The 20,826-nt window shown below is 43.0% G+C and overlaps 2 protein-coding genes across 3 annotated transcripts in view; one reads left to right on the top strand and one right to left on the bottom strand.

Annotated features, from left to right (window-relative positions):
* Positions 1–20,826, bottom strand: part of NIP7 (nucleolar pre-rRNA processing protein NIP7) — a 99,123-nt gene that overhangs the window by 61,467 nt on the left and 16,830 nt on the right. The gene's annotated exons all lie outside the window — the stretch shown is intronic.
* Positions 2,073–20,826, top strand: part of TERF2 (telomeric repeat binding factor 2) — a 25,139-nt gene continuing 6,385 nt past the window's right edge. Inside the window, exons 1-7 of one of the 2 annotated variants that reach the window (XM_037515997.2) lie at positions 2,073–2,451; positions 2,563–2,658; positions 3,310–3,440; positions 13,537–13,623; positions 14,625–14,771; positions 16,389–16,495; positions 18,118–18,504. In XM_037515997.2, coding sequence (XP_037371894.1) covers positions 2,073–2,451; positions 2,563–2,658; positions 3,310–3,440; positions 13,537–13,623; positions 14,625–14,771; positions 16,389–16,495; positions 18,118–18,504 — 1,334 coding nt within the window. The remainder of the gene's footprint in view (positions 2,452–2,562; positions 2,659–3,309; positions 3,441–13,536; positions 13,624–14,624; positions 14,772–16,388; positions 16,496–18,117; positions 18,505–20,826) is intronic. The other variant, XM_054696943.1, reaches the window with a different exon arrangement.

Raw genomic sequence — 20,826 nt, 5'->3', positions numbered from 1 at the left:
AAGCAAACAGGGTGCCTTCCCAAACAAGAGCTAACTGTGGAGAACGTTTCCAGAAGGTGAAATAAGAGGATCCTAAGGAGGGAGCAGCAGCTCATAAAATTAAGAAAGGGTGAAATTTTTTTATTATTTTTTAAGATTTATTTATAAAAGCACTGGGGTACAAGCCAGAGGTGGGGAAAGTGAGAGAATTCACCCGAGATGGAGCAGGGAGCAGAGCAGGCAGAAGGACTGAAGATGTTGTAGAGCAACCCCATACAAAACGGGGTGCCTGACTGTGGGTCCTTACCTGCGCGCTTAAAAGGACTTATCAATGCTTTACTGCAGGCACACGTGAAAGGTTAATAAAAAAAGGTTTATTTACAAGGGAAGGGGAAATGAGGAAATGTACAGCTCTGGAAGAAAAGTGGGAGACAAAGTTTTAAATGAGTCCTACCCAATCCGCCGATCAGGAATCCCAAAATGGCGCTCTCAGAGTTGGCCGCCAGCCAGGAGCAGTGAAGCCAGGAGGCGAGCTATCGCGAGCCAGAGAGACCCCGAGGCCCACGTGTTTGGTTTTTTTTTTTTTTTTTTTTAGTTTTTTTTTTTTTTTTTTTATAGAGGCATGTTTTATTTATTTATTTATTTATTATATTTGTTTGTTTTTTTTTTGTTTATACATGCACTGGGTACAGTCAGAAGCGCGGGAGGGTGAGAGAATTCACCAGAGCCAGAGCGGGGAGCAGAGCAGGCAGAAGGACCGAAGCACACTGCTGAGGGGAGCAGCGGGTGGCAGGAGAGGTCTGCGCACCATGTGGGATCCTCTTCCGGGGCCGGGGAGCAGCCGGGGATCGAACCGGCGCCACGGAGGCTGTGGGCAGCTTCGCAACCCAGCGCTCAACCGCTGCGCCACCGGGGAGGCCCACCACGTGTTTGGTTTTTATATCCAACCTGGCTGCCCAATTTTAACCTCAGGTCCCAGCCACCCTCCCTTTGGTGGTGATGGGATTTGTCTTTCCCAATGTCTTGATGGCTTTAGTCTGGAGTGGGGGTGGGGTCCACAAAGCCTGTATGGGATTAACTCAGGACATCATTTCCCCCTAACAAAGACACTGCTGAGGGAAGCAGTGGCCGCCACAGGAGAAGTCTGCCTTGCTATGTGGGTATCTCCCTGGCCGGCTGGGAATCGAACCTGCGCTGCAGAGGCTACGGCCAGCTTCACAGCGCTGTGCTCAACCCGCTGCGCCACTGGGGAGGCCCTCAAGTATTTTTAAAATGAGGCTTGCAGGACAAGAAAGATTTAGGCTGGAATGGGTAAGACAAACGCTGCAAACCAACTGAGGAGCAAGTTGAAAAGGAAATGATAGGAGTTTATACACGCTGGTGAGCCTAAAACTGAGTTTGGCTAGCAGAAGACCTTTTCAGACTTTAAACATCATGTAGGGAGCCTGCACCTTGCCAAAAGCAACACACACACACACGCACACACACACACACACACGCGCGCGCGCACACACACACACACACACGCGCGCGCGCACACACACACGTACGCAACCGGAACTGGAAGACTGCAAACCTAAATGCCAACTTATTTTTTCATGTGAGATTATGAGTGATTTATGTCATCCTTTTGCTTATCTTTTCCTAATTGTCCCGCAGCAAAATGTGCTACTTTTGCAGTAAAGTTATGCCACGTCCAGAGGCGCCGGACACGCCGCACCTGCCGACCTCCCCGGGCGAGCGCCGCTCTTTGTTTCCTCCAGGACGGGCTCGCGCGCACGTACGCTTCATAAACTGTTTTCCGTGCGCGACATTCTGCCTTTGGAGAGTGTTGGATGAGCTGCAGGTACTTATTTTTGGCATCGTGGACGTAACCCGCGTCCGCAGCGCGGCGCTGCACAGCCCCGCAGCCAGCCGGCCTCTGAACGGCCCACGCCGCCGGGCGCGGGGCTCGCCGCCCGGGAGGCCCGCACGTCACGCCCCAGCAGGCTTTGCGCCGGGCTCGCCGGGAACTACGGCGTCCGAGAGGGGGCTGGGCCCTACGGTCCCTTCCCTCCCAGAAGCCTGCGGGCGGCTCGCGGCGCGTTCGTATCATGGCCGCGGGAGCCGGGACGGCGGGCCCCGCTTCCGGCCCGGGCGTCGTGCGTGACCCGGCGGCGTCACAGCCGAGGAAGCGGCCGGGCCGGGAGGGCGGGGAGGGCGCGCGGCGAGCGGACGCGATGGCGGGAGGAGGCGGGAGCGGCGACAGCAGCGGGCGGTCGGCCGGCCGGCGGGCGTCCCGCAGCGGCGGGCGGGCTCGGCGGGGGCGCCGTGAGCCGGGGCTGGGTGGCGCCGCGGAGCGGGGCGCGGGGGAAGCGCGGCTGGAAGAGGCGGTCAACCGCTGGGTGCTCAAGTTCTACTTCCACGAGGCGCTGCGGGCCTTTCGGGGCAGCCGGTACGGGGACTTCAGGCAGATCCGGGACATCATGCAGGGTGAGGGCCGGGCCGGGCCGGGGCCGGAGGCGGGGTCGCCTGGGAGGGGGAGCTTTCGGGCGCCGGGGTCGGGATCGGGGGGCGCCGAGCAAATGATGTCTTCTTTCCCAGCTTTGCTTGTCAGGCCCTTGGGGAAGGAGCACACCGTGTCCCGGCTGCTGCGGGTTATGCAGTGTCTGTCGCGCATTGAAGAAGGGGAAAATTTAGGTATGGCTGTTTCGGTGTTCTTCTCTGAGCTTACTTATTTAGGGGTCTGTTGTTTTCAAACTTAGATCCGGATCTGAAGGTGCGGTACTATGTTTTGATCACAGCGGTCTTCCTTCTAGGATAAGTCTTTTCTCTGGCTCTAGTTTTTTTCCTCCACTTAAGAATCTCTTGGCTGCTTTTCTGGTTGTGTTTTGTTTTGTTTTGTTTTTTTTAACCCCCTCTCCCACCTGTTTCTTGCTCGCCCCGATTTTGGTGCTATATAAAGTGAGTTAGGACGGACATCTTTTTCCCATTGTAAAGTGGGTTCTCAGGCACGTCTTTTCCCCCTGAATTGAACTTGACAGGTGTTTAGCAAAACTGTCTTTAGTTTCTGACTGCTTGTATCTGAGGGGGATGTGTGTATCCTGAAATTTGAGATTCAAATGCATGTGTTAAAAGTTTTTTTAACCTGCCTTTAAAATGCTAAAAGATAGTCACTTCATTAATTTGAACTTTCAACATGCTTATAAAAAGCCTGTAGCTAGTCCACCATTTAAATGCAAATTTTCCTACTGTATTTGCATGTTTTGATAAAATATATACATATTTGGACATAGCTTTTTCCACTCCTTAGAAAACAGCCTAAAGTGAAAACTGTGCTCTTTGTCCTAGACTGTTCCTTTGATATGGAGGCTGAGCTCACGCCACTGGAATCAGCTATCAATGTGCTGGAGATGATTAAAACGGAATTTACACTGACAGAGGCAGTGGTCGAATCCAGTAGAAAACTGGTCAAGGAGGCTGTAAGGCTCTATTTTTATTTCTTTTTTTTATTATTATAATAACAAAAATCAAAGGTCTTTCAGGATACAATGCTTAACTTTTCTGTGTGGTGTGGTGGAAAAATGGATGGAGAATGCAAGTGAAATTCCACATGTTCTCTCTTCAGGCCACCTCTTTCCAGTTCAGATTTAGAATCCTTAATGGCAAGTACCCAGCTATTACGATTTTGGCCAGAGGGCCACAGTTGCAGGAAAGCGGTGGCACTGAAGAGTAACGTTTTGGGAGTTATTACACCATTCAGGTTTACTGCGAAAGGGCTAGATGTAACTAGCTTAGAGTTTGGTCACCTTTGTTTATAATAAACTAAGAATAGCGGGGGCCTTGGGATATGGATGAGTTATGTCATGCAATTATCTATAGAAAGAGAAGTTTAGAGAACATTCCCTTTGAACAGCAGAGTCAGGTGCTGGGAGTTTCAGCCAGTGAGAAAAACAGTAATGGTAGGAGGCTGACACAGGCAATGTTCTTGACAAGAAAAAAAATCAGTGAAGTGTCTAGGAATTTGTGTCATGGTTCAGGTAGCTTCAACTAGTAGAACTTACATTTATTTAAAACATACAAGTGTCTATGGGAATCAGTCGGGAAAACTGTTCTTTTCCAATAACTGAGATTGGAGGTGTGGAAGCAGATGCTCAGGTGGGGGATGAAGAAAAATAGCTCAGCACTGCCTTGGTGGAAAGTAAGGAAACAGGTAAGAAAATAAAAGGGTACTCTAAAAGGATGGGATCTCAAAGTGGGCTGAGGGGGTGGGAGGTAAAATCTTGCTTAGCAAGAAAGACTTTCTGTCCTTGGCTGTATGCTTGGTGCTCAGGTACCATTAAAAAAAAACTAGTATGTGAGGTACAGATATATTTATTCAGTTAAGGATCTTGGGTAGGAACTACTTTTGGTCTTGCAAAGAATACCTAGATACTATTACTCAGTTTCAGGGAGAAATAATTTCAAGTAAATATTTTTAGTATAATTTCAACAAAAAAAATTTTTTTGGGTATAGATAAGGTTTGTGGTGGAGGAGAAATACCAGAAAAGACGTATTGGCAAGGCATTATTGTTACTGTTGTTTAACAAACTACCCCAAGGACTCACTGCCTTACTGGCTCTTATCTGAAGACTTAGCTCCTCACCCCTCCATATGGTAGCATATAGTTTGGTAGCTTGCTTCCCCTCGGGCAAGTGATCCAAGAAAGCAAGAGTGCAGAAAGAAGGAAAGAGAGAAACAAGTCTTTTATAACCAGTCTAGGAAGTGTGTCATCACTTCTGCCATATACTCTTGGTCACAAAGACTATACCAACTCTGGATTAGTGTGTAAAATGGGACTATGCAGGAAGTTGAGAGATTTGAGGACTATTTTAGAGGCTAGCCACAGTTATCTTGATATCCTAGTTATTAAATGATAATGTATCACTTGTCTCTTAAATTTATGTTAAAAAATTTTTTTCTCATGTAGAGTCATAGAACCTGTTAATGGTCATCCTTGGGAAAATGCCATGAGATACCTAGGCTCAGTGAGACTTTTTGATGCTTTTAAACTTTGTAAAGTATCACAAAAACTTATTTAAAAGAATTTTACTTTTTAAAGTGTATCAGTAAGCTGTTTGCTAAGTTAGAACTTCTCATGTGTGGTTTGGAAGTCTGTAGGGGTTTCCAGGATCTTTCAGAGTTCAAAATTATTTTCATAATGTTGCCAAAACATTGGTGCAAAAACAATGATGGGTAAAATTGCTGCTGCTTTAGTACGAGCTGTGGTAAGCTGTACTGGTTGTCACTGCAGTCTTTACTGCCTGTGCTTGCAGGAAAAAAAAAAAAGCCAGTTTCAATTAAGAATGCCTTTGATGAATAGTAAAAAAAAAAAAAATTAATTTCATTAAGTCTAGACCGTTGAACAGACATCTTTTCAGTATTTCATGTGACAAAATAGAAATTTTGCCTAAGCAACTGGTTGTCCTCCGGAAAAGCATGTGTGATTGAGTTGCATGCTGATTAAACTGCTTTTTTAATGGGATATCATTTTTACTTGACAGAACTTAATAACTGTGGTTATTCAGATGTTGGTATTTTGCAGTAATTTTCTTGAAAAACAAAGTGAACCTGTCATTTCAAGGGAAATAGTTGACAGTGTTTGTTGCTAGTGAGAGAATTCAAGTTTTCAAGTGAAATTAAGAATTTTGGAAAACTTGTATTCATGTGGTTGGTAGCTTCCCAATGTTTTGGTGTGGTGATATTAACAACTATGATTTAAACAATATTTTTAAGGAATGTGTCAACATTTGGAAAAATCTACATAACTCATTGAACCAATATTTTCCATAAGATCAATGCACGAGATTATAAAATCATGGGTAAAAAGATCCAGTTCACATGCAAGATAGATTAACAGGCTTTAATGTAACAGATTATGAAAAGTTCCTTGTCAAAGTTTGGTGTAGAATCAAAGAATAGCTCTGGGAGGGCTATTAAATTTTCTGGGAGGCTATTAAAATATTCCTCCCTTTTCCAACTTTATATCTGTTCGAGGCTGGGTTTTTTAATATACCTTAAAATGACATCAGAACAAAATGAATGTAGAAGCAGATACTAGAATCCACCTTTCTTCAATTAAGCCAGATATTAAGGAGATTTGCAAAAATGTAATACAGTGCCACCCTCCTCATTAAACTTTTGTTTTTAAAAAAAGTACTTTTTCATAAAGATGTTATTGTGTTATCTGTAATGAGTTTGTTATTTTTTAATGAATTAATAAATATTTTTAAATTTTCTCAGTTTTATATTTCTAATACAGTGGCTATCAACAGATATAACTCAAACAAAAGCTCTTTGGGGTCTCCTTAGCATTTGAAAAGTATAAAGGAATTTTGAGCACAGCTTCTAGAAGTTGTTACTGATATTGAGACTTTGTTGGTTTTTTTCTTCATAACAAAAAATCCCCTCAGCTTGCTTTGGAGAACAGAGAGGATATGTGGGGCATGTTCCTGCAGACATGGTCATCTGTTGCTTTTGCTGTGCTGCATTCTTGCCTGCATCTTGTGTGGCAGCACCTTGATTTTCTTTTGGGGCCTTAGCCATTTGTGGGGCTGGTGCATCAGACACACTGTCTTAGAACTTTATTTTTTGAAACAAAAAGCTTTGTCATGGCTTTTTGAGCATTCCGGCTTCTCAGAACAGGCTGGCTTCTTTCAGAGCTGGCTCTTTTAGCCTGTCTTCACTTCATGAGTTTGGTTTTCTCTTCCTTTGTGGTTTTTTCACAACACAAACCTCTCGCACCTATATGGAAGGTCTGTGCTTGGAACTTCTTTTTTGTTTAAATTAGCGAGACACTTTTGCTATTACTTACACAAAGAGCCTTAACAGGTGTCTAAGAGAAGAAATTACACTTTTTTCTGAAAAGTGCCAAGTGAAAAAACAGTGATACATTTTGGAAGCTTCACAAGAAATTAATACACAGTTTTAGGACATCTCTGGTGGCATAGCGGGTTGAACATGGTGCTGTGAAGCTGTCCACAGCCTCTGCAGCGCGGGTTCGATCCCCGGCCGGTCAGGGAGATTCCCACATGGCGCAGCAGACCTCTCCTGTCGCGCCCGCTGCTCCCCTCAACGGTGCTTTTGGTCCGTCTGCCTGTTCTGCTCCCCACTCTGTCTCTGGTGAATCCTCTCACCCTCCCACGCCTCTAGCCTGTACCCCAACTATTGTATAAATAAAAAATAAATCTTTAAAAAAAAAAGGAAATTAATACACAGTTTTAAAACATAAGCTCATAGCACATACTTTTAAATTAGAATTTCAAAGCATTTGCCTTTCCTGTCTTGTTTCACAAATTAAATATAGTAAGGTCTATGTTTTAGGAAAGCTAGAGTAAGCATACTCTTTGTTTCTCTTAGTGAAAGTATTAGTCCTGGACCAACTGCATGGAACCTGTAAGTGGGAATAAGCAGATAGCTGGCAAGCCAAAATTTGAAGGTTCACCAAGCTAGTAATGAGTAGTTCACCACTTTTTCCCCTCTCTAGTTATCAGCTGACCTGGACTTGAAGGCTCCTGAAACCTGGAATTGTTCTCCAGGTGTGAAAAGAAAACCCCAGGAGAGGTTCCTTCAGGTCTGAGGAACAGGACAGAGAACTAGAGATTGGAGAAGGCAGGAGAAATCCCAGTTTTGTTAACCCACCCCTTTCCCTTCTGCATTGCATTACCCTTCAGGAAGGCGTCAGGCTCTCATCTAAGGGCACATATAGTGACAGAAATGGAAGCATCTCCCCTGACTCTGTAATTGCTGAAATGAAGTTTCCATCAATAAATCATGATTGATGATAACAGATGATTCTTCAAGAGAGGTTTCAGACTTTGATGAAGTCTACAGCTTTGATTTTATACTCAACTTTTGACACCTCCTTTAAATTTTGCTTTTATCGAGATTATTTTATTATGGGGAGAAAGGTATTTGGATAGGCAGGCAGTACTATACTGGTGGCAAGAGGGAAGGCACCTAACCTTTCTAGCAGTGGAGCTATGACCCTCCCTTGGGCTTAGGGCAAATTCCATTGCTTTTTTTTTTTTTTTTTTTAACTGCCTATTCTGCCACTTAGCCCTGGATGCAGATGTAGTTAGTATATGATAGAGTCGGGAAACTGAGGGCTGGGAAAGCAAGACTGGTTCAATACTTGAAAATCAATCATTATTATCTACACTATTAATCTAAAAGGGGGGAAATGGTTATATAAGTTGATACAGAAAAAGCATTTGACAACATTCAACATTAGTTCATGATAAAAACAACAAACTTGGAGGGAATTTTCTCAAACTGATAAAAGGCACCTACAGAAAACTAACAGCCAATGTCCTTCTTAATGGTGAAGGATGGAGTGCTTTGTTTCTAAGATCCAAAACAAGGCAAGGTTGTCTGTTCTTACCATCTCCATTCTACATCATATTGGCCTAGCAAATGCAATAAGTCAAGAAAAAGAAATAGAACACAAATAGAAAAAGAAAAAGCAACAGATTGGAAAGAAAGTAATTAAACTACCTATTTGCTGATGACATGTCTGTAGAAAATCCCATGGAATGGCTGATAGGGCAAAAATCCAAGCACTACAAAGAACCATGCAACTCAACAAAAAGAAAACAGCCCAATTAAAAAATGGTCAAAAGAGCTAAACAGACATTTTTCCAAAGAAGATAGATGAAGCCCACACATTACTTGTCATTAGGGCAATACAAATCAAAAGCACAATGAGGTACCACCTCACACCTTTGAGAATGGCCAGTATCAAAAAGACCGAAAAAGCAAGTGTTGGCGAGGGTGTGGGGAAAAGGGAATTTTTTGCTCAAAATGTACACTGGGCCAGCCCCCTATGGAAAACAGCATGGACATATCTCAACATTTTAAAATCAGATCCACCTTAAGACCCAGCAATCCCACTCCTAAGTATCTAGCCAAAAGATTCAAAAACACTAATGTGAATGGATACATGTACTCCTCTGCTCATTGCAGCACTATTTACAATAGCAAAGTTATGGAAACAACCTGAGTACCCAACTACAGATGAGATAGATTAAGAAGAGGTATAAGTACACAATGGAATTTAAGTGATTAAAAAAAAAAAACGCACTCTTGCCATTTGGGAAAACATATATGAAACTGGAGAGGGGACTATACTAAGTGAAATAAGTCAGAAGGAAAAAGACAAATAACCAGATGATTTCACTCATGTGGAATACAGAAAAACAAACGAACAGAAAAACTAACCTAAACATATTCTAAAAATCTGACTGTAAAACTGAACTTATGGGAGGTTGGAGAGAAATAAGGCAGGGAGAGCAGCATGGAAGGGAGGGGATCCAGTGGAATATTGTGAAGGAATATGGGTGCTTTCGTGGAAATGGTGTGATAACATACATCTGAAGAGAGATGAACCTGTACCCCCAAATTACACACAATGTTGTAAACCACTATTAAAAATAAAATCCGGGCCTCCCTGGTGGCGCAGGCTGTTGAACGCAGCACTGTGAAGCTGTCTGCAGCCTCGGCAGTGCCAGTTTGATCCCCGCCAGCCACGGAGCAACCCACATGGCGCTGCAGACCTCTCCTGTCTCTCCCACTGCTCCCCTCAGCAGTGTATTTCAGTCAGTCTGCCTGTTCTGTTCCCCACCCTGTCTCTGGTGAATCCTCTCACCGCCCCCCCCACACCGCTGGTCTGTACCCCAGTTCTTGTATGCATGAATAAATAAATCTTTAAAAAAATGCATGGAATATATAGAAAAGCTATACTAAGAAACAAGATTGTAGGCTATAAGGTCAGCACACAAAAAACCATTTCCATATATTAGCAGTGAACATTTTGAAATGAGATTACTGAAACAGTAGCATTTATAGCTCCTTGGGTATAGGTCTAGCAATGCGTGTACGGAATCCATGGAAAAATACAAAATGCTGATCAAAGAAGGAAGACCTAACAATTGAAAGGCCATGTTCGTGACTGGAAAACAATATAGTTCAGATGTCAGTTTTCTTCAATTGATCTATAAATTTAATATAATTCCAGTCACAGGATCAGCAGAATTTTCTGTAGATATAGGCTGATTCTAAAATACATTTGGAAAGGCGAAGGAACTAAAATAACTGGAACAATTTTGTAAAAGAACAAAATTGGAGGACTCTACCCAATTAAGAATTATTATAAAGCTATGGTGTTCATGACTCTAGGCATACATTTGTGGAACAGAAGAGAGTCCAGAAATAGACCGAAACAAAAATGACTAGTTGATTTTTGACAAAAATGTGAATGCAGTTCAACAGAGAAAGGTATGTAGTGGGAAAAGGATAGTGTTCAACAAATGGTACTGAAACAATTATGGCCATCCACAAAAATGAAACCTAACTCATACAAAAATTCAAATTGAGTCATAATCTAAATGTAAATTATAAAGCTGTTGGAATTTTAGAAGAAAAAGAAAATATGTCTTAGACTTAGGCAAAAAGTTCTCAGGGGGCCTCCCTCACCAGGTAGGGGTTAAGTCTCAGCACTATTACCACTCTGGCCTGAGTTCAGTTCCCAGCCAGAGAGCTAACCAACCCACACAAGGCACAGCAGACCTCTCCTGTCTTACCCGCTGCTCCCTTTAGCAGTGTATTTCAGTAAATCCACCTGTTCTGTTCCCCACTGTCTCTGGTGAATCCTCTCACCTCTCCGCACCCCCCTCCGGCCTATACCTGAGCTCTTGTATGCATAAATAAATATTTAAAAAAATACATATGGGGCCTCCCTGGTGGCCCAAGGGGTTAGGACGTAACCTATGAAGCTATCCGCAGCCACTGCAGTATGAGTTCGATTCCCGGCCAGGGAGCAACCCACATGGCACAGCAGACCTCTCCTGACTCGCCCGCTGCTCTCCTCAGCAGTGTATTTCAGTCAATCCTCCTGTTCTATTCCCCACTCTGTCTCTGGTGAATCCTCTCACTACCCACCTCTCCTCGCCCCTCTGACCTGTACCCCAGTTCTTATATGCATAAATAAAAATCTTAAAAAAAAAGGATACATATGGCAAATATGCACATGAAAAGATGCTTGACATCATTTAGTCAATAGGTAAATACAAATTAAAACCACAATGAATATTAAGACATACCTATTACAGTGTGTCAGTATTAAAAAAAATACTGACCCTAACATGTATTAATGAGGTTGTGGAGCAACTGCCAAGTCTCACACTCATGTGGCTGACAGGTATAACTACTTAAGAAAACAGGGCCTCCCCGGTGGCGCAGCGGTTGAGCGTTGGGTTGCGAAGCTTCCCGCAGCCTCTGCGGCGCCGGTTCGATCCCCGGCTGCTCCCCGGCCACTGGAGGAGGGTCCCACATGGTGCGCAGACCTCTCCTGCCGCCCGCTGCTCCCCTCAGCAGTGTGCTTCGGTCCTTCTGCCTGCTCTGCTCCCCGCTCTGGCTCTGGTGAATTCTCTCACCCTCCCGCGCTTCTGACTGTACCCAGTGCATGTATAAACAAAACAAACAAACAAATAATAAATAAATAAAACATGCCTTTATAAAAAAAAAAAGAAAACAGACCATTTTTTTTTATAAAAAGTTAAACATACATTTTCCATATGACCCAGCAATACTACTGCTGACTATTGCAGAGAAATGAAAAATTATGTTTACACCAAAAACTGCGGGAAAGTTCTAGTATCTCTATTTGTACACACCAAAAATTGCAAGCAACCCAAACATTCTTCAGTGTGTGCATGAGTAAACTGTCCATCCCTACAGTGGAATACTGCTCAGCAATAAGGAACTATGGATATGGTTACCATATGGATACCAACATCCATGGACTGCAAAGGCTTGCTGAGTGAAAGCCAGTCTGAAGGCTACATCCTTTACAAATAAGTACAGCATACTGTATGATTCTATTTAGGTGACATGAGAGATGAGATGGTGAAGAGTGGTTCACCAGGGTTTAGGAATGGGGAGAGGGTGAGCTCAGAAGGGCAACATGGGGTTTTTTGGATGGCATGGTTGTCTATCCTATGGTTAGAGAAGTCAGTACGTCCCTTCAAACTGAACAGTAAGGTCAAGTTTACTGTATGCAGTTTTAATAAAATTTGAAAATACAGGATTTCATGATTAAAATATAGTCAGTATAGTTTTCCTGCTGTAAATATGAAAGTGAAGATGGTCATCTGATTAAGTGAGAAGACTGACTTTGTACCTTCACAAGAGTTAACAGTGGTGCTTGGTATTCAGGAGCATTTGACTCATTGCCTTTGCCGGTATGGCTATGCTCAGCAGGAGGAAGACAGAATCACTGAGATTAGTACTTGCTGAATTCTATGCTATTCCTCTTTTTCTTGGTATCTTTTTAAATTCTTCCCTGTGAAGACTGAAAATGTCTATGGACAAGTTTTCCCTCCATGCGTGTGTTTCTTATATCTTTCTGTGAAGTAGGATTTATCCTACTAGATAATTCAAGAGCTCCCAGGGGCCTCCCTGGTGGTGCAGCGGGTTGAGCGCTGAGCTGTGAAGCTGTCCACAGCCTCTGCAGCACAAGTTCGATTCCCAGCCAGCCAGGGAAAAACCCACATGGCGGCAGACCCCTCCTGCCTCGCCTGCTGCTCCCCTCAGCAGTGTCTTTGGTCAGTCTGCCTGTTCTGCTTCCCGCTCTGTCTCTGGTGAATTCTCTCACCCTCCCGCACTTCTGACTGTACCCAGTGCTTGTATGTATAAATAAATAAATAAATCTTAAAAAATATTTAAAAAAATGATTTTATTTATACATACAAGAGCTGGGGTGTAGGCCAGAGGTGTGGGGGGCGGTGAGAGGATTCAGGAGAGACAGACTGGAGAGCAGAACAGGTGGACTGACTGAAATACACTGCTGAGAGGAGCAGCGGGAGTGACAGGACAGGTCTGCTGCATCACGTGGGTTAGCTCACTGGCTGGGGATTGAACTCTTGTTGCAGTGGCTGCTGATAGTTTCATAGTGCTGAGACTTAACCCCTGGTACCACCAGGGAGGCCCTGAAGAACTCTTCTTTTTCTCTATGGCTAGTGAGAACTTCTCATCCTACCTGGAACTTTGTTGTCTTTCTGCCTGTGGACAAGCTGGGTTTGTTGGTCTTTACAATTCCCTGCACAGTGGTTCAGACTGCCAGCTGGGGTATATGGTAGTGAGAGGCTATGTTGGTTCTGCAGAACTGGCCTCAGGCCTTTCCTGAAGGGAAATAGTTCTGGGGACATGAAATTACGGGGATCTATAATAGACAGGAATGACTCCTGTCTGTTCTGCCTTGGAAGGTCTGTAATTCAGGGGATCAAATTTTGCTATATTGGTCTTTTTTTTCCTCTCCCAATCCAATGTAATATTGAAAATATAGAGAGCTAATGGCTATTTACCATACTTGAACAATAATTGTTAGCTTTTAAATATAGGAATTTGACAGAATATGAAAAGGTTCTTGGATGTGTAAGACTCAGTTTTACTTTCTAGTAGAGTTAATTTTGATACTGATATTCTGATTACACCTGTCATTATTAACAGTTTAAAAAAAGGTTTTCCTCCCCTTTTTGTAGGCTGTCATTATTTGTATCAAAAACAAAGAATTTGAAAAGGCTTCCAAAATTTTGAAAAAACATATGTCCAAGGACCCTACGACTCAGGTAAATTTGATAAATTTGATGGATGTTTGACTTGGTCCATCTCATTGCGTTTTGTGGGGAAATACAGAAAAGGTTCTTTGTCAGGAATGTTATCTAAATACTCATCTTTAATATTTAGCACCTTTGCCCTCTGCATGTTGTCTTTTATATGCAGGATAACTTCCTGTTAGATACCATGTCAGTCTGGTGTGTGACACAGTATTTATTTAAACGATCAGCACCAGGTATTAAACTAACAATTTATAACGTCTCTAACTTTATTTATGTAAATGTTGATCTTATATACTTGAGAATCTATTTTGGTGGGGACTTAACTCTTTTATTCTCTGGTATCAAAAGCTCAGTTGGTACCATGCTCTTATTTTTTTTAATAAATTGAAATTTTGGCTCTTGCAAAGTAATTCATATATGTATATAGTACAAAACTCAAAATGTACAACAAAAGAATTTAATAGAAATTCTCTTAATCATTGACTCAGCCATCTTGTTCCTCTCTTCAGAGGCAACCAGTATTTTTTGCTTATACTTTCAGAAATATCTATGCATATGCCAGCAAATGAGTGTGGATATGTATATATATACAGACATACACATATATTCATTTTTCCTATCTTCCCATACACCTATGTGAACATATTTCACACACTAATTTGAACATTTTGTAAATGGCTTTTTTCACAATATATTTTGGAGATTATGCTATATTAACACATAAGGAGCTGTTTTATCCTTTTTCAGAAATGTTTAAAAATCTTCATGTTAATGTATAAAGGTGCTTTAGATCCTAAGTTCATCTATATTTTTTTTTTTATAGCTTTATAGTAACCCACTGTGGCCGATCCATAATGAATTGATCTCTGTGGTGGGCTTCCATTCCCATTGGTGCCAGTGGTTTCCATTGAGAGAGTTGTGAAAGTTTTGATAGTGTTCTGTCTCAGTTCATCATGAATTTTTGCCAGAGCTCTCCTTTCTCATGTTGCAAATATCGGTCCTTTGTATAGAAGCTGAGGAATGATCTCTTGAACATTATCCGTGAAAAGAACTTGGCACATCCTGTTATCCAGAACTTTTCCTATGAGACCTTCCAACAGAAGATGCTGCGCTTCCTGGAGAGTCACCTGGATGATGCAGAACCCTACCTCCTCACGGTGGGCCTTGGCCTTCTCCTCCTGTAACCATGACATGTCATTGAAGGATGTGCAGGCAATTAGAAGAGGACTATTCTTTTTAGTAGTAAAAAGAGTAAATGTGTGGAAAAGACTTTGGATTATCTACACTATCTTCCTTAATTAATGCCTTAAATATGCAGAAGCAGAGCTCCTCATAGAAGCAAATAAGAATATACCTGGTCTCCCTCACCTCCCATTTTTAGCTCCTCTATGTATCTGTTGTGGTGGAACACTCACTTACAATAATGGGGGGTCCACAAAGGAGATGAAATTTAAGTTTGTGAGGAAGAGTGGTTTGGTAGAGATGGCATGATGAGGTTGTTAACAGGAAGAAGGCCTAACTGGAGCGAAGGTGTGACTAGAAGTATAAGGCAAAAGGGGCCAAAAGAAGGCATTCCTTAACTGGATCAAAAAGATAAGCATAAAGAATGGAAACAGTGAGGCTTAGGACAGTGTGTGAAAGAATTAGAATCCATTATGTCCTACAAGTTCCGTGTTAAGAGAAAACTGAATGCGATGGTACAGTTTTTATATAAAACTAAGATTTTGAGTGTTTAAAGTATCCTACCTTACAACAGGTCTGCCAGACCCCTATAACAGTGTCAATTATCATAGCACTCATTTGGCAAATTCCAAACTTTTTTTTTTTTTTTTAATAGAGGCATGTTTTATTTATTTATTTGTTTGTTTGTTTGTTTTGTTTATACATGCACTGGGTACAGTCAGAAGCGCGGGAGGGTGAGAGAATTCACCAGAGCCAGAGCGGGGAGCAGAGCAAAATTCCAAACTATTTTTAAAGCAGATTGTTTGGAATATTCAGGGAGTGTCAAGACAATGTGAGCCTGGCCTGGGATTCTTTTCTTTGTATTCCAAATAACTGGAAAATAACTCGCCCCTGTATCTGTGTAAAGATAGAGCTCTTAGCTCTTCAGATACCACTTACTACAGATACACATAGCTGAAACAAAATGATGGTGGACTGACTGGAAATGTATAAAACTCAGTCAGAGGAAGATATATGAAAAGTTGGAGTTAGAGCAAGATTGGCCTACTCAGGGTTTTATGTGGCATAAGTAAGGATTTTCAGAGAGTTGTTAATAAGACAAAACATTGTAGAAATAGAGTCATAAACAATTCTGTACACAAATTAAAAGACATATAGCTATCCCAAGTTTGAGGGGAAAAGTTTGACTTTTATCCATGATGCTAAAGGTACATTTGGGGTTCAGAAAACTAGATTAACAATGAGATTGAAAAGACAGATGAGGAGATATGGAGTGACATCATCATGTAATTATTTTTTGCACAAAGGTTAAAGAATTTTTGCAATATCAAGATGGTAACCACCACTCAGATTGAGATCTCCTTTAGAACAGATAACTGTGAGCTATTTTTTTTGAGGAAGGAGAGAAGGAAAAAATTTGAGAGAAATCTTGTTAGCTCTCTCCCTCTTTATGCTCCCCTCCCTGTATTTATTTCTAGATTGGATTTGTAAGTGAACATGTTTGCATATTGAGTATGTTCATGATGAGAGAAGAGAGGATCAGTGAGAATCTCTAGCTTCCTCTCTTCCTGATGACTGATTTCCTTTCCCAGATGGCTAAGAAGGCTTTGAAATCTGAATCTGCTGCCTCAGCTACAGCGAAGGAAGAGAAACAGCCAGCCCCAGAGCCTGTGGAAAAGCCAATCAGAGAACCTGCAAGGTGAGAGGGATGCCTTCTCATGATCACGGGTGAAATGCTGGGGAGGCCCCCTCGGAGCAGTCTCCTCCCAGAGTAGGATCAGTTCATTTCTTCTGATGGTATGACCTACTAAGGGGTCATGGGTTACTCACACAAGGCACCATGGAAATTATAGAACACTCCCTGGGAAAGTGAGGACATTGGAGATGGGATTTGGATCCCTGACAGAAATTCCTCAAAGGTTCTTTCCTTCTGTTTCTCTCTCCTTGCCTCACCTGTATCTACCTAGTACTTCCTTGTGGATACATCTCTTAATACATTCAAGAAACAGTATTCAGACTTGTGAATCAGATTCCCAAGACCGTCACAAGATGCTTTTGGGGTCTGGTAGGAAATACAAAGGAGCAAATTGGGTCTAGGATAACACAGTAGACCACCAGGGCTTGTGAACCGGAGAGGGCCGTGCTTCAGTAACTGCCGGTACATCACCATGTCCGAGGATACCCAAAAGTCAGTTCAGATTTTTGCATGAGACATTTCATTCTCAAATTTCTCTATTTTTATATGTTGTTAATCCAATTTAAGAAAACAAACCTGGGCCTCCCCGGTGGCGCAGCGGTTGAGCGTTGGGTTGCGAGGCTGCCCGTGGCCTCTGCGGTGCAGGGTCGATCCCCGGCTGCTCCCCGGCCACCGGAGGAGGGTCCCACATGGTGCGCAGACCTCTCCTGCCGCCCGCTGCTCCCCTCAGCAGTGTGCTTCGGTCCTTCTGCCTGCTCTGCTCCCTGCTCTGGCTCTGGTGAATTCTCTCACCCTCCCGCGCTTCTGACTGTACGCAGTGCATGTATAAACAAAACAAACAAACAAATAAATAGATAAATAAAACATGCCTCTATAAAAAAAAAAAAAAAAAAAAAAAAAAAAAAAAAGAAAACAAACCTGCAGCAGGACACATCTGCCAGCTGGGTTCAGCCTGCAGGCTGCTAGTTTGCCCTTTCTTAACAATTGTTTAGTTAAAAAAAAACCCAAAAAACACCGAAAACAATTGTTTAGTTAAGCACATGAGCTGTTCCAAATGACAGATGAACTTTATTTTTGAAAGGGCATTTTCTTACTGTTCAAACACTGTGTAGACCGTCTTACTCTGAGGAATTCTCAGGATCCCATGCATAACTTTACTGTAGGAAAAAAGGGCGGAATGTAGACAGTCTTTTATTTCTTTCACACGAATGTTAGCTGGGACACTGGAAGAAGGATCTCAGGGTGAGACTGCCAGGTTGTCAGTTGTTTCTTCAGATGGACTGGGAATTGTTGGGGACTATGCAGTGTGCTCTATAATGAAAGCATTACTTCAGTCCATACAGACAGTGAGGTAGCACATCACTCATAGAGTCTCTGGAGAGAGACCTTGGCCTTGTTCCTTTATGTTTCTCTTACTTGGAATTTAAACTCCATAATTTAACTGACATGTCATATTTAAAGCCCTTGCTTATATTCATTGGACGCTTTCATAAAGGTTGTATCAAACAGCTTCTAAAAGAAGAGTTCTCAACATGAAGAGTCCTCTAGTTTGAAGCTCCACACTTTGAAAAAGTGGTGGCTGTGTCAGCAGTGGTAAAATGGATCTTTGTTTGCTTTATTTGTAGGCAGTTAAGAAATACTCCAACCACCATTGGAATTATGACTCTGAAAGCAGCTTTCAAGACTCTGTCCAGTGCACAGGATTCTGAGGCAGCCTTCTCAAAACTGGACCAGAAAGACCTGGTACTGCCTAATCAAGTATCCCCACCATCACCAGCCCTCAAAAACAAGAGACCGAGAAAAGATGAAAATGAAAATTCAGCCTCTGCTGAGGGTGGCTCTGAACTGCAACCCAAGACCAAGCGCATGACAATAAGCAGATTGGTTTTGGAGGAGGACAGCCAGAGTACTGAGCCGAGCACAGGCCTCGACTCCTCCCAGGACGTCGTTCCACCATCACCATCCAAGCCCACTGTTCCCAACCAACCCCTCCCTGGGGAGAAGAATCCCAAGTATGAAGACCTCCTTTGTAGCAGTTTGGGGGCTGGTTGGTGGTCCTGGTTGGGCCTGGTATTGCTTCCATGAATGAAGTAACTTTCAGCTAAGTTATTCATCACCAAGGCTTGCTCAGACTGCTAGAATGTGACTCGGGAGTGGGAAGTGATGACATAGCCATCCCTGCCAGTTCTGAAGTCCCACCCCTGGGACTCCAGGGCATGAATGAGGATGGGAGGCTTACAGAGCCTCTTCCTCATCATCACTGCTTTCGTTATTAGCAACCTTCTGAGTGCCTTCGCTACTAAATATTAGTCTTGTTTGTTAAAAGGAATTTGTTTGAATTGAGTCACCTACTTTGATCCTTGAAGAGACTTGACTAATTTAGCTTTGCACCTTCTATGAGCATTTGAGACTTGGCAAACACAGTAAATATTTACTAATCGCCCACGTTCTGCTAGGTTCTGTGGGGGCAGTCATTAGAAAGCCCTCATTTTGCTCCCCATCATCACTGCAACCCGAGTTTCGAGTTTTGCTACCCTTTGTGCCCTGTGGTGGGTCCTTCCTCCAGACAAGCTGGCCTGTTCCCTCTCTCTGGAACCCCCTGTTTATTTCTACTACTGTCCTCTCGCTTTCTCTCATTGCCCACGGTTAACTATCATCCCTCCATCATTGCTTGTCAGAATCCCATCATCCTTCAAAGGGAAGAGAACCTGATGCTAAGTGTTTCTATGGGCCCAGCATGTCTGTCTATTATTTTACTGAATCTGCAATCCTCACTCTGTGATACAGTATTCCCATTTTATAGATGAGGAAAATTGAGAAGTTATTAACTTTCCTGAAGTGACACAGCTAAAAAGTGGCAAAGTTTGCTTTGGAATTTTTACTCCAAGTCATTCTTGACACAAAAATTGTGGCCTGTACCATATACACCAGGCTGCATCTTAAACGTTGCCTCCTCCATCGCTCCTGGTCACCTGCTGTTAAGTCATCACCTCACTGGTTTCCCAAGGCCACTGCCATCTACCACTGTTCTCTGTTGTAGTTGTTTGGGGACCCGTGCTCTGGCATGTATGCACTAGGTGCCCTGAGCTGCTGTGGCATCTGATAGGTGATTTACACTAAGGTACAAATTTGTACTGTGTGTATGACTGCTGTGTTTGAAAGTAAGTCTGGCAGATGGACATAGCTGAGGGGCAAGCAGATGCAGCTCCACACACTTATTCCCATTTGATAGATGATCTCATGCGCTCCTCACAGGCCTGTGGAGGGTAGGTCTACTTCCATGAACAGATGAGGAACTCAAGTGTGAGTGATTACAGTGGCTTTACAAAGGGGGCTGTATGAAGGTTTTAGACATACATAGCCTCCTCTCATCTGTCAAGGGTATGAAAGTTCGATGGGTACACTAAAGCAGAGATTGGCAAACTATGGCTCCTGGGCCAAATCTGCCTGCTGCCTGTATTGTAAATAAAGTTTTATGGAACACAGCCATACCCATCATTTACATATTGTCTGGCTGCTTTTGACGCTATTTTGAGTTTCAACAGATAGAGTAAGGCCTAAAAGCAGATGGTTACTATCTGGCCCTTTAAGGAAAAAGGGATCCTGTGAGCCTAGCTGTAAAGGGGGGGAGGGTGGGGTGCATGTGAGGTGTCCTGGCAGCTCTAGGAAAGAAGAGAGATGAGCCTGCTTGGCAGTTGGGGGTGGGGCACATCTTGCAGAGAAGCAGAGTCAGGCTGGTCTTGAAGGAGTAGGAGGTCATCAAACAGAGGGGGTGGAGGGTTCTGGGAAGCAGGAGCCCTTTGCATACAGGCATGAGGAAGGCATGTTCCAGAAAACTTCCTGTAGTCTATATGGAAGAGTGCATGAGAGGATGAGGGGAGAAAAAAATATGGCTGGGTTGATGGGCTGGATCTTGAGTTTCTGTTGTAATCTGTTAGGCAAAGATTCTCAAATTGGGGTTCATGTCAGTTACCTGTGGAACATTTTAAGAAATACACATTCTCGGGCTCCTGAATTAGAAGGGACGCAGGAATGCTCTATAAACTGCTTTTCTAATTATGCCCCCAGATAATTCTAACACAGCAACCTGAAGGCCTAATAAGACACCCTTAGGAATTGTGGCACCCAGGGAAAGGAGGGATGAGGGAGGCTGGAGACTGTTGCCACCTGAGCAGTCAGGGCCTGGGGGAAGCTGGGCAATGGAATCAAGAGGGAAAGGCAAGATTAGGGTAACTCATTTGGAGGACAGAGCCACAACTACTAGATTTTTATATCATCCATGATACTTGGCACAGAGGTGCTTACCAGATGTTTATTAGCCAAATAAAATAATA

Source organism: Talpa occidentalis, unplaced genomic scaffold, assembly GCF_014898055.3.
Source record: "Talpa occidentalis isolate TD23 unplaced genomic scaffold, MPIMG_talOcc4v2.1 talOcc4.17, whole genome shotgun sequence".
NCBI classification, from domain to species: domain Eukaryota; kingdom Metazoa; phylum Chordata; class Mammalia; order Eulipotyphla; family Talpidae; genus Talpa; species Talpa occidentalis.
Note: the sequence above shows the minus strand (reverse complement) of the source record. Positions and strands in the feature narration are given on the sequence as shown.